This window comes from Vipera berus (assembly GCF_964194415.1).
Source record: "Vipera berus genome assembly, chromosome: 2".
NCBI classification, from domain to species: domain Eukaryota; kingdom Metazoa; phylum Chordata; class Lepidosauria; order Squamata; family Viperidae; genus Vipera; species Vipera berus.
In genome coordinates, this window is record NC_138203.1 from 35,423,948 (window position 1) to 35,437,473 (window position 13,526).

Below are 13,526 nucleotides of genomic sequence, written 5' to 3' on the forward strand. Positions count from 1 at the left end.
TTTGTTATGATGTCACTGCAGAAATGACATAACTATCCCATGATGTCCTAAAATTGGAGATAAGCACATAAGTCATGTGGGATGTTCTCATGTATATATCATTATTTGAGCTTGTGAATTCAATATATATTTATTTTGCCAAATATTTTTAAGAAGCACCTTTCATACACCTTATCTTACCGTTAAATAGGTGTACACAAATAAATGTGGAGAAAAAATACAGCAAATACGATATTTTGGGGAAAATCTTAGGCAAAATGAAACATTAACTGTAACCATTTTAAAATAAATTAAAAGGACTATTCTTAACAGCATTGGAACTTTTCAATGGGCTGCACTGCACAGCATATTTCCTCCTGCTGCCTACCTCTGCAACTTTACAGCACTTAAAATCAATTGCAGTAAGGAAGGCTGCATCTGTATACAAGGGAGAGTTATTTGTAAAAATAATAAAAGCAGGATATAAAGAAAAGGAAATAAAAAAATAGAAGTGCTTTCCACTAACAACAGAAAATCAGTATAATCCAGTATATATTTTATTTAAATATACTCCATGCATATATACATATGTATGGTATTTAAATACATTTTTATAATATTTCTTGTATGAAATCTGCTCATAAGCTGCTCTAAGTTTGTAAGGAGATAAAAAAAGATTCAGCAAGTATTTTGTATCGGCAAATGCAATACTCATAAAAACATTAATCAAGCAATGATTTAGGATGGTTAAACTATGCTTACCATTAATCGAGCTGTTTTTCCAAATTTGCTACCATATGAGGTATCACATTCTGCATCTCTTCCTGTATCTCCTTTGCTATTTTCTCTTTCTAAGGAGGATTCTGTGTTTTGGGGAACTTGTGCCACATTTGGCTTTACCTTCTGCAGATGATTTATCATGAGCAGGGCTGGTTTTTTGTTTTCTGAATGATTTATTTCTTGAGGATCAAAAGTATCACTAAAAACAAAAGTAAAACCATTAGATGATACCAGTTTTGAAACTGAAAACATATTCGCAACTATCTGTTGTCTAAATCCTTTTTTTTCAAAACCCAAAACCAATCAAGTTCATTCAGTTGATTCAAAAAAGACAGAAAAGAAAAAAGCAAGAGAAATTTTGAGTTGAAAATTAATGAAAGTATTATGCCATAATATATAGAAAATAAAGATTATACTAAGAACTCAGGAAATTTTTCATTTATTTATTGAAAACTGTTTTACCTTCCAAGAGCATCCAAATTTTTTCTTTTAACGTCATCCTGGTTTTTCAGAAGACCATCTGCCAGTGATTTCTCAGAAGGATGTTTCTTCTGATCAATACATCTTGTGGTTTCTGATCCTTCTTTTTTATCTAAATTATCTGAGGATGCTTGGACAATGACTTCATCCTTGATGTTGAAGAAAAGTTGTGCATGGCAATTACTTTACCAGAGTACAACTAAACCACTTTCATATTAAAATTCAGAATTTAGAATATTGACCTTTCCTATTTTGATATTTGAAATTTCTCCAGATTTTCAGTTCATATCCTATGTAAATCAGTAAGATGTCGTTACAACAGTGATGTATATAGTGATGTCTTAACTTTTATTTTACTAAAAATATAATATTTTAATTGTAACTCAAAAATTATCTGCATGATTTCTTTTTATAAGATGTGGGACAGCTATGGTTTCATCTGGGAATCACAATAATTTATGGTTTAATGAGACTTAAACAACTGTGCCTCCATACAGTTCCACTGTGCCTCCATACCATTCCACTATCCCACAGCTAGCACAAAAGCTTTCATCTCATCTTCTGATGAACTATATTTAGCTCTGTTGGCTGAATCAGGGAAGAGTTAATTTCTATAGTTAATTTCAAACATACCACTTTAATCTTTATTAATTTTATAATAAAAATACCTCAAATATATAAAATATTTAATAAAGATTAAAAATAAAAGAAGTATATTCTGTTTTTATATACACACATATATACATTATACACACACACATACACACACACACATAGTTAAAACTCTAGGTAAAGGTAAAGGTTCCCCCGCACATGCGTGCTAGTCGTTTCCAACTCTAGGGACTGGTGCTCATCTCCGTTTCAAGGCCGAAGAGCCAGCGCTTGTCCGAGGATGTCTCCGTGGTCATGTGGCCAGCATGACTAGACGCCAAAGGCGCACGGAACGCTGTTACCTTCCCACCGTAGTGGTCCCTATTGTTCTACTTGCATTTTTTACGTGCTTTTGAACTGCTAGGTTGGCAGAAGCTGGGATAAGTAACAGGTGCTCACTCTGTTATGCGGCACTCGGGATTCGACCCGCCAAACTGCCGACCATCTGATCGACAAGCTCAGCATCCTAACCCATTGAGCCACCGCATCCCTTTTGTTAAAACTCTAGCAGCTGTCTTTTCAATACACCTGTTTCTTCATAAGATAAGATGGAAAAACAAAAGCAAAGGACATGATATAAATAAATATTTGTTAAATAGTGCTGAAAAAGTTTCAATAAATTGATTAGGTAGCTAACCTCAAAAGTTATATTTAGATCATCTTTCTTGCTAATCTCCATCTCTTTTACTTCTTCCACAATTGGAACACTAATATCTTCTGACGCAGGCATTTCCTTTTTGTAATTGGTTCTTCCAACATTCAATTTGGCTCTCTGGAATCGCCCTCTTAGCAACTGAGCAGGCTTGATTGTAGATGACTTATCTTCTTGGAAATTGGATTTCTCTCTATCAACAAAAGACAGAAAGTACCAAATTGAGTTAATAGATATTTAAAACAGGCATTAGTATATTGATGTGAAATTAATTCTTAAGAATTCTTTCTTCTGATTGCTTCTTTGTCAAATGTTAATTAGAAACTCTCCTTCAAAATAACTGAAGATGAACTGTATTTTTGCTTTTTCCAGAGGGCTTTGGGGCCCAATGCCATTCACTGTATTTGTTATATTTTATTGTACATTCTTATTGTGTGAGCTACCAAGAATACTATCATTGTAGCAGGATAGTAGCTTGATAAATCAGTACTTTACAGCATGCTATGTGGATACAGGATATGATCAAGCCAGGTGCTAAAAACAAGGTAAGTTTTTATTGTTGAGAAACAATTAATAATGAACATTTGCCTACAGTATTTTATTCTGAAATATTGAAATGTATTTTCAGTTATTACCCTGGGGAAGATTAAATAAGGTAATCCACTAAACAAAATACAAACATTCCCTGCTTGCCATTCTCAAAGAGAAAGAGAACAGACAATCCAACAAACTAAATCCAAAACTGAAAGGAATAAATTTCAAATTTCCAAACTACTCATTTTAGAATTTTTTAATTTTTTAAAATTTTTTAATTTCTTACATTCTTACACTATATGTATATGTATTTAGGATTAATAAATCCTAAAACTTTATCAGTCTGGTATATGATTCATAAATATAGTTCCACAGCCTCATGTCCTAAAATATGCTCCTGTTTCTACTTTCCTTCCCCATCTGTTTGTTTCTAATCACTAAGGGGGTTCTGTCACTTTCTATTCCACTTCAGGGCTCCTGTAACTTGTTCAAGAAGAGCAGAAAAGGAAAGGGGAAAAAATCTGCACATCAAAACAACACACGATTGGAAAGCAAGGGGGAAAGAGCGCCATACTTTTAAAAAAGTGAAAGTTCATAAAAGCAACATGTAACTATTTTCATTATTTATTTAGGTTTACCAGCATAGATCATAAAACAAAAGTCACATATGAGAACATACCTGAGACGTAGATCGGAGCTATTCAGACAAGTACCAAGCACTGGAGAGTTTTTCTGAATTACTTTCTCAGAGTCTTCTAGTCTTCTCTGCAAGTCTTCATCAGATAAAATTTTATCATTGATCTGAGCCTGAAAGTTAAAGTTTCAATCTTAAACTGACAAATAGTTTCAGCAGTGATTCTCTGAATATCAAGGAATAATTGTGGCAATACAGAAACCCCATTTATACTGAATTGCAAACATTCAAGAATTCTACTTAAAATAAAAACAATCCAAACCATTTTCTTTGGCTTAATACCATTGATGGAGTTTTGGTAGGTTCAGATTTTTGTAGTTCCGGATTTCCAATGGTTGTTAATCCATTTCCTTCCAAAGATCTCTTTTCTTTCCTTCCAATTACGCCTCCAATGTTAGGTTTGGGTCTCTGGAACCTGCCTCTGAGAAATGGTGTTGATCGAGTATCACTGTGTTTGCTTTCTCCCTGTGACCTCTGTTTGCTAGAAGAAAATCAAAATGAGCAGAGATGGCAATTAGCCAAAAGTATTACTGACAGAATCTCTAACAGATAATATCCATGTGATCACTAAGGAAATGTACGGAAACTTACGTCAATTTTTGCATTAATTTTTAGCTGGCACTCTAACATCTAATAGAATAGTAAATTTTATTTATTTTCTAGTCATTATTGAACTTAATTCTCATCTAATGTTCAGTTTGGATTTAAACAAAGCACATGTAGTAGGGCTGATGCTTTGAAAATGCTTTAGAAAAAATGTCTTGGAATTTGTGCAAGCAAAACACCTCATTAGATTCAGTAAAGCCATTTGACTCTGTTCAGACAGTGCAACCCTAAAAACATGCCACTCTTATAAGAGTTATATTCAAACCAAATCAAACCCTTATTAAGACCTTTGGGCCAGAGAGCACAATAAATATGCACAGACCTGTAATTATTAATAAACTTTAATATATAATAAAATTACATAAAATATGTTATTGTAGTAAGAGGAGTACAAACAAAAGTGGCAATTATCAAAATTTGTACTAAATGTCCATTGTAGATAGGACAGATACAAGTGATGGCACAAAATCAGGCAACCTGGAAAGATGCATCAGAAACCTGGTCAGATAAAAGCAGTAATAGATAGACATTGTGCTCTCTACCAGGGAAGTTCTTTAAAATGTGATAAATGTATATTTTCCTTGCTTCCCAAGAGAGCAACAAAGCAGCATTCGGCTTAGAGATTCCCCAGAGCCATTTTCATCTTGTGTTTGTATTTAGTTACAACACTGCTGAAAATGGATGTCTTTATATTGCCTCCACAGAACTGTAGAGGTTAGTATATCCAACTTGCCCATGGTGACAGCCCAACTGAATTTCAAAATTAGAATTGAAGAGGGATATAACAATGGCACAGTTATTGCTATGCTGCATGCAAGCTTCCAATAGCAGGGGGGGGGAATCAACAATCATTTGGCAGTCCCAGTGTGTTCTTTCCCCTCCATCATTCCCCATGGTCAACCCAAAAAATTTAGCTATTTTTTCAAGAGGATGTAAGGCTCTTGGATCAACTGTTAAACTACTCAGAAACACACAAAAAGGTAGGTGCGGTGTTATCTAATGACTTGCATTTTTTCTTTTAATCTTATCAATTTCACTCACCTTCCAAAAAAAGTGTTAGGGTTAGGGTTAGGTCTTGCCCTTTCTAATGATATTCTGACCACCTCCTTCATAGTCCTGGCTGCAAGTAAGTTGTAAGCCTAAAGTGTCTACAAAAGAAGTTAACAGCAAGAGTCTTAAAAACCACAGTATCCTTACCCAACAAATTCTTTTTTCTGGGTATCAGGTTCCAGTGAAATCTCATTTGATACATCATTCTTAACTCCTGGAAGATTCTGGAGAGACAAATGGGTTTCATTGGTTGCAACCTCCTCTTGAGCACTGGTAGGACATTCCTCTAAAGATGGTAAGGTTTTAGATTTTACTGCTTCCTAGAATATATTAGATTATTCAAGAATTAATGTATGATGCAAGCACTTAAAATTCTGAAATTGCAAAATTGTGCAACACATAAGAAACAAATCTCAGGAAGAGCAATTAGAAAATAATTTTCAGTTCTCAGGACTCTGATATATGTAACATTTGACATTTAAAAAACTGGCTGACACCAAAGTCATGGGTAGGTGGGCTTTTGCACAGATCCATGGCTGTGCACCAGTTTGCCCATAGATCATCTCCATTTTACAAAATGTTCTAATTACCAATTGGCTTCCAGCTGCACTTCAAGAGGCCGTCTGCCACCTATAAAGCCCTTCATGAGTTACGGCCTAGTCACTAACAGAATTGCCTCTCTCTGATCATTTCTGATTGACCTATGTGAACTGGCAGGGTTGGCATGCTGTATGTCCAATCAGCTAAGCAATGTATGCTATGTGTTCTCAGAACCATGTGTCTTCTGTTTCTGGATCTGATCTTGGGACATTTTCATAATTCCAACCTGCTGTCTTAAACAACAAAGCTTTAAAAAAAACTGGTTCTTTTGATAAGCCCTGGGCCAGGGGATTTTGTGAAATGCATACAAATACACACACACACACACACACACACACACACACACACACACACACAAATTACAAATCCATAAATTTAAATGCTCTTACATATCCTTAAACTGGGTGGCATTATTTATTTATTTTATTTATTTATTATATTTGTATACCGCCCTTCTCCCGAAGGACTCAGGGCGGTGAACAGGGCACATATAAAAAATACAGGATACAAAAATTAAAAAGAATTAAATAGTAGCCCAGCTAAAACAATCGATAACAATATAAAAATCCCCATTAAAACCTCAACATATCCCCCATCAGGCCAGGCCGGCTTGTTCAAATAGATGGGTCTTCAGACTGCGTCGGAAGGAGCGACCTGATTGTTCCAATCAGGTGGCATATAAATTTAAGAAAATAAATAAAACAAGTCGCATTAATTAAAATTAAGCAACAAAATACGAAGTTATCTTACACTTAGATTAGAGGCCTCACTGCATTGACTTTCACTCTTTTCTGCAGTGTCCAATTGAGGTATTACTGTGTTTAATAATTCTTCTCTGTCTGATGGAGTTTCTAAGTTCTTCTTACATCTTGATGGAGAACTCTTCAATGAGTGCTCTATTTCAACAGTATTATCTTTTTTTTCTTCCTGAAGACTGGAATCTCTGATTAATGAAAGAAAAAAATCAACCTATGATTACTATAATTTAGAAAAACAGTTTTTGTGTTCATGAAGATTTTAGACTTTGACTATAAAATGTTTTAGAAATTAATATTTAGGTAGGAGTACCCACTATAATAATATATAATTTATTAAAAATAATTATGATGATTTTCAGACAGACAAAAGTTGCAACTGATTTGTTAAGATCCTAATAAATCTACAAAATGTTTCCACGTAGCTTGTAACTAATACTGAGAAGACTTTGGAGGCAAAACACTGTTAAAGCATATCTGGTTAAAAAAATATCAAGCTGCACACAGGTGCACAACTTGAAGCCTAGAATTGCATGTCACTCTCATAAGGTCTGGGGTCCAGCTTTTGATTCAAAGTTGCATCAAACTATAATTTTGAATGCATCAAAAATGAGTCATTGTTATATTTGTAAGAATGACCAAATAATATTAAATATAAATGAAATTACATCAAATGTAGTTTTCATCTTGACAGATTCCACTACTTGTTACTGATCCTCTGTAACACTTTTAGAGTGTATCGCTCAATAAGCCACCAAAAGTTAACTGTAGCCTTCAAATGACAAAAAATGATGTGCTTTTCAGGTAAGTCTAAAGGGACTTCTGCCAGATACCTTGGAGCTTCTGCTACTTAGAATAACATTTATCGTAGGTTAGAAATATAATTGGATTTGAATTGGTATAAAAGAGGTCCTAAACACCCTTTGTTGCAGGAAAAGTGGGTTGTTAGTAATATATTTAATCCAATCTGAATCTTTTGGTAGCTGAAATATTATGTAGAGTATTTCCATTATTTAAATTCATCATTAGACACTACATAGCCAACATGGATAAATAATTCATGCATTATAACAAGGGCAGTCCTCCTTTTATGTTGGGTTGCAATTCCCATTTACCATTATGTAAGGTTGATGGGAGCTGAAATACAGCACTGAGCGTGTTAAGAACTGAAAATCACAAGTGGGAACCAGCAGGTCCTGCTCTAGAAAGAAGTATTATGTAATCGTATCACAGCTGTGTTCTGATGCCATTAAGAGGCCAGCCATGTATCCATTAACTCAGAGGGGTAGGAAGAAAATGTTGAGAAATTAAACTGCTGCGATAAAATGAAGATGACAAGTGCAAATACATGGCAGAATCCAGGTCTCTTTAGGCAATACTGTACACATTAAAAAAGGACAAGGTTTTGATTGCATGACTGCACTTATTAACTGTTTTGATCTCCCTACTGCAGGTTCCTCCGTGCTAGCATAAATATTAAGAAACTTGGGAAATTTTGAAAAGAGAGATTATAAAAGCCCAGTCTAGCACAATACCAACGAAGAAGAAAAATAACAGCTCTCAAAAGAAACCAGCATGGCTGCATAAAGAACTCGCTGATAAATTGAAAGACAAAAAAGACAAGTATAAAAAGTGGAAAGAGAAGCACATAACTAAGGAGAATATCAGCAAATAGCCCAAGCCTGCAAAGATGACATGAGGAAAGCTAAGGCTCAGAATGAACTAAGACTTGCGACCAAAGTCAAAAATAACAAAAAAGGCTTCTTTCAACATGTAAAAAAACAAGAAAAAAGTTAAGGAAATGATTGGTCCATTAGTGGGAGAAAGTGGCAAGAAAGTGACAAGCAACAGCAAGAAAGCAGAACTATTTAACTCATTTTTTGATCCGTCTTTACACAAAGGGAAAAACAGTCCAACCTATCAAAAACAGTACCGTAAAAAACAGATTAGAAACACAGTTAAAATAGGCAAGAAAATGGTAAGTGAACACCCAAGACGAGTTCAAATCACCAGGGGCAGATGGATTACACCCCAAGGTTCTGAAGGAACTGGCAGATGTGATCTCAGAACCACTGAACTATATCTTTCAAAGATCCTGGAGCACTGGGGAACTACCAGAGGACTGGAAAAGAGCTGATATAGTTCCCATCTTCAAAAAAGGGAAAAAATGGATCCAGGAAACTACAGACCTATCAGCCTGACCTCAATACCTGGGAAGATTCTGGAAAAGATAATCAAACAATGAATCAGCAAACACCTAGAGGCAAACAAAGTCATAACCAAAAGCCAACATGGGTTTGTCAAAAATAGATCATGCCAGACAAATCTTATTGCATTCTTTGACCAAGTGACAAAATTAGTGGATACAGTTTACTTGGACTTCAGTAAGGCATTTGATAAAGTAGATCACAACCTACTACTTGATAAGATAGAAAAATGTGGGTTAGACAGCATCACCACCAGATGGATACATAGCTGCCCTGTGGCTCTGTTTTGGGCTCAGTACTGTTCAACATCTTCATCAATGCTTTGGATGAAGGGATAGATGGGGAACTCATCAAATTTGCAGACAGCACCAAGCTGGCAGGAATGGCCAACACTCCAGAAGATAGGCTTAAGATACAGAAGGATCTTGACAGACTTGAACATTGGGCACTATCTAACAAAATGAAATTCAATGGTGAAAAAAGTAAGGTTCTAAATTTAGGCAAGAAAACCAAATACACAGGTACAGTATAGGTAGTACCTTGCTCAATAGTATTAACTGTGAGAAGGATCTTGGATCCTTATCTAGTGGACAATCACTTAAATATGAGCCAGCAATGTGCTGCAGCTGCCAAAAAAGCCAACACAGTGCTAGGCTGCATTAAAAGAGGGACAGAATCAAGATCACAAGAAGTGTTAATGCCACTTTACAATGCCTTGGTAAGGCCACACTTGGAATACTGCATCCAGTTTTGGTCACCACAATGTAAAAAAAGATGTTGAGACTCTAGAAAGAGTACAGAGAAGAGTAACCAAGATGACTAGGGGATTGGAGGCTAAAACATGTAAGGAATGGTTGCTGGAATTGGGTATGTCCAGTTTAATAAAGAGAAGGATGAGGAGTGACATGATAGCAGTCTTCCAATATCTCAGGGTTGCCACAAAGAAGAGGGAGTCAAGCTATTCTCCAAAGCACCTGAAGGCAGGACAAGAAGCAACAGATGGAAACTAATCAAGAAGAGAAGCAACCTAGAACTAAGGAAACATTTCCTGACAGTTAGAACAATTAATCAGTGGAATAACCTGCCTCCAGAAGCTGTGAATGCTCCAACACTGGAAGCTTTTAAGAAAAGACTGGACAGCCATTTGTCTGAAATGGTATAGGGTTTCCTGCCTGAGAAGGGGTTGGACTAGATGACCTCCAAGGCCCATTACTACTACTACTACTACTACTACTACTATTATTATTATTATTATTATTATTATATTATTTTTACAAAAGATCCTACAGTTTCTGCACTACTATGGATGATCCACTATTGGGTTAAAGTTATTTTCCTAAGGCAATGAAACATATAGCTAGCTGAGTCATGTAGTCAACAAAATTAAGCCAAAGACAGAATAAGGATTTATGTGTATGGAGATCTGTGATTTACAGCCGAGCCTCAGTGTGAAACCTGACACACAGAGCCCCAAGTTCCCAGCCCTGTGCTATATATGTGCTATGTCATAAAGATAGATATTATGAAGTTCCCTATGAAAAAGGGGTTTGTTCTCTATTTTTAAAATATAATAAACCTACCTGCCGTCAGGATTTACCACATCCTTTGTAATATCAAGTGACAGGGTGGCATTCCTTAGTGTATCTCTTTCATACTCCATTGGATTCTTCACAGGAGATTGGTTTGGGTGTGCTGCACCTACTTTCTCAGTGCTGACAACTGTTCTATTTTCTAGTGCATCACACTCTGTGTCAGCTTCATGAGCTGTTGTATCCTAGAAAAAGATTAAATCTCAGAAGTATAAGATTTTGCAGAGAATATGATCAGCTAGTATAAGGCTAGTATGCTCAGAGGAGAATGAAAAAATTTAAAAAGTCATTAATTCACATATTAGGTAATACAAATTCTGTATTTTTTTAAAAATCAAACAGCAACAAAAGAAAAACTCTTATCAGAGGTGTTCAGGTTCCCAAATTATTGTTGTATTGAACTGTGCTGGTGTAAGGAATTCTTCTATATATGAACTTAATTCAGTTCAAAAACATATAGCACAGCAATAGTAATGATGAGTTAAGAGAAGGAAATCCAACATATATGAACAAAATTTTTATATTGACTGCAAAAGCAGAGAGTAGAATTGTCAGCATATATATAAAAGCCATCCTTTATTCACTTTAACCTGTTCTCCAGGATTCTAAATTCCAGGTTGTAGTAATCAAGAGTTAGGTCAATCTATAGGAGTTATATCAGTATATACGTCACACACTGTACAATGGTACTGAAAAAAGTAACTTATGACAGGTTTTCACACTTATGAACATTGCTGCTAGAATGGGACAACTCACCACGGCCAACTTACCACAGGCCAACTCACTGCAGCCAACTTGCCACAGGACAACTCACAGCAGGACAATTCAACAATTACAACAGTTAAATGAATTTTGACGGAACCGTGGGCAGTAATAATAAAATAAAGAAGTCAATCCAGAAATACAAGACTTAGAATAATTTTGATGAAAATGTGGTCGCCAATAATAAAAGTAATTGAGTGAAATGATTAATACAGCATTGAATTGTTCCATGGCGATTGTCCCACAGCGAGTTAACTGTGATGGGTTGGCTACAGCAAGTTTCTCACAATGAGTTGGCTGTGGCGAGTTGTCCTAGAGCAGGGGTCCTCAACCTTGGCAACTTTAAGTCTTGTCGACTTTGTTGGCTGAGGAATTCTGGAAGTTGAAGTCCACAAGTCTTAAAGTTGTCCACGTTGAGGACCCTTGTCCTAGAGCTGGGGTAGGCAACCTCGGCTCTTTTATGACTCATGGACTTCAACTCCCAGAATTCCTGAGTCAGCATAGCTGACTCAGGAATTCTGGGAGTTGAAGTCCATGAGTCATAAAAGAGCCGAGGTTGCCTACCCCTGTCCTAGAGCCTTACAGCATCCCCATGGTCACATGATCAAAACTGGGGCACTGGCAACTGACATCTGACAAGCAAAGTCAATGGGGGAACCCAGATTTGCTTAATGACTGCATGATTCACCTAACAACTGCATTGATTGGCTTAACAACTGTGGCAAAAAAGTTGTAAAATGGGGCAAAACTCACTTAACTGCCTTGCTTAACAATGAAAGTTTGGGACTCAATTGTGGTCTTACGTCAGGGGTCTTCAAACTTGGCCCTTTTATGACTTGTGGACTTCAACTCCCAGAATTCCTCAGCCAGGTTGGTATCTAATTCATTTAGCCTTTGACAGTTACAGTTATTGTTTTATATACAGCATACTTACAATGGTATTGTTACTTAGAAGTGGGCAATCATTACATTCAGTTTGCATCACAGTCTTTTCAGTGATTACTGCTTCACTTGGTTTTTCCCCTGTATCAGTGCTTCTTCCAGGTAGTTCTTGCCTTCTAGCAACCCTTCCTAAATTTGGTTTTGGTCTCTGAAATCGTCCCCTTCCTAATGGTGTAGGCTTGAGAGCAGTTTGCTTGCTACTTTCTTGTGAAGTGGATTGGTTCTTATTCCTAAAAAAATCAACCGTGAAAAGGCAATAATAAAATGAAGTAATTCCCAAAGCTGACAATCATTTTGACTCCTATTATTAGTGAATAAAGAAGAAAATCCTTGCCCAAATTCTGAGTTCTTCTCCCCATACTTACGCAGATTCTGTATCCAAACCCTGGCAACGTGTTTCAGTAATCTCAGCTGTGATGATGCCAGGTGCATCATTCTGCTCATTTTCCTAAGAATTAATCATAAAAAAACAAATAGCTGTACCTTTTCAAAACCAATCACTCTCAAGTAAAATTTAGAAACACTTTATTTTACCAGATTTCAAGTTTATATTCTAATTAGCTGGCAGCTTAAGAATATTAATTTTCACTCATCTCAAATACATGTAATACATTTTAGGCAAATGACTAGTGAGCATTCTCAAAGCAAGCAAACATGAAACTGGCAGCAGAGACCTTTCAGTGCATTCCATAACTTCCTATTCCTCGTGTTTTATTACTATTCTTGCCAAGAAATATGCTAAATGGCAAGGAGAACTTTAAAATGTACAGAAAATAAAAATATTAACCAAATATTTTGATTATTATACCTCTTTCCTTCCCAAAAGAAATTGAAAATATATTCCAGACCTTATTTAGAAAACTAATTATTTATACAGTTTCTATTCAGTTTTTTTAATCAGTCATACAAATTGTAGAAGCAGGATTATGTAAAATATCTTTCTTCTCTTTAAAGAAATAATTTTACAAAACCTCTGAAAAACAATTTAGAAAACATGCTGTGTTCCTTTCTAGTCTTGTTATTCCTTCTTACTGTACATCATTTCAGAGAAAATTATAATTGCAATAATTATTTCTGCTTTAGTGACACACCCTGGAGGGCCCTAACTCAGCATTCACATACATTCAAGCAGAAACTGTTGGTTACCATACTCTACATTGACTGAAAATTAGCTGTACATTCCTGTGCAATGTACTATGAAATAATATGGAGGGTTATAAAATAATTTTAGGCGAGTAATAATTG

The 13,526-nt window shown here is 35.7% G+C and overlaps 1 protein-coding gene across 6 annotated transcripts in view; it reads right to left on the bottom strand.

Annotated features, from left to right (window-relative positions):
• Nucleotides 1-13,526, bottom strand: part of BDP1 (BDP1 general transcription factor IIIB subunit) — a 52,257-nt gene that overhangs the window by 19,425 nt on the left and 19,306 nt on the right. For 5 of the 6 annotated variants that reach the window (XR_014024865.1, XR_014024866.1, XM_081315715.1 and 2 more), the window contains exons 16-25: nt 12,647-12,729; nt 12,274-12,511; nt 10,569-10,762; nt 6,777-6,969; nt 5,574-5,746; nt 4,053-4,251; nt 3,756-3,883; nt 2,528-2,735; nt 1,222-1,388; nt 742-958 (exon numbers count right to left, since the gene is read on the bottom strand). Coding sequence is in view for 4 of the 6 variants with exons in the window: in XM_081315715.1 (XP_081171841.1) it covers nt 742-958; nt 1,222-1,388; nt 2,528-2,735; nt 3,756-3,883; nt 4,053-4,251; nt 5,574-5,746; nt 6,777-6,969; nt 10,569-10,762; nt 12,274-12,511; nt 12,647-12,729 (1,800 nt within the window). In the remaining 2 variants the exon portion in view is untranslated. The remainder of the gene's footprint in view (nt 1-741; nt 959-1,221; nt 1,389-2,527; nt 2,736-3,755; nt 3,884-4,052; nt 4,252-5,573; nt 5,747-6,776; nt 6,970-10,568; nt 10,763-12,273; nt 12,512-12,646; nt 12,730-13,526) is intronic. The other variant, XM_081315716.1, reaches the window with a different exon arrangement.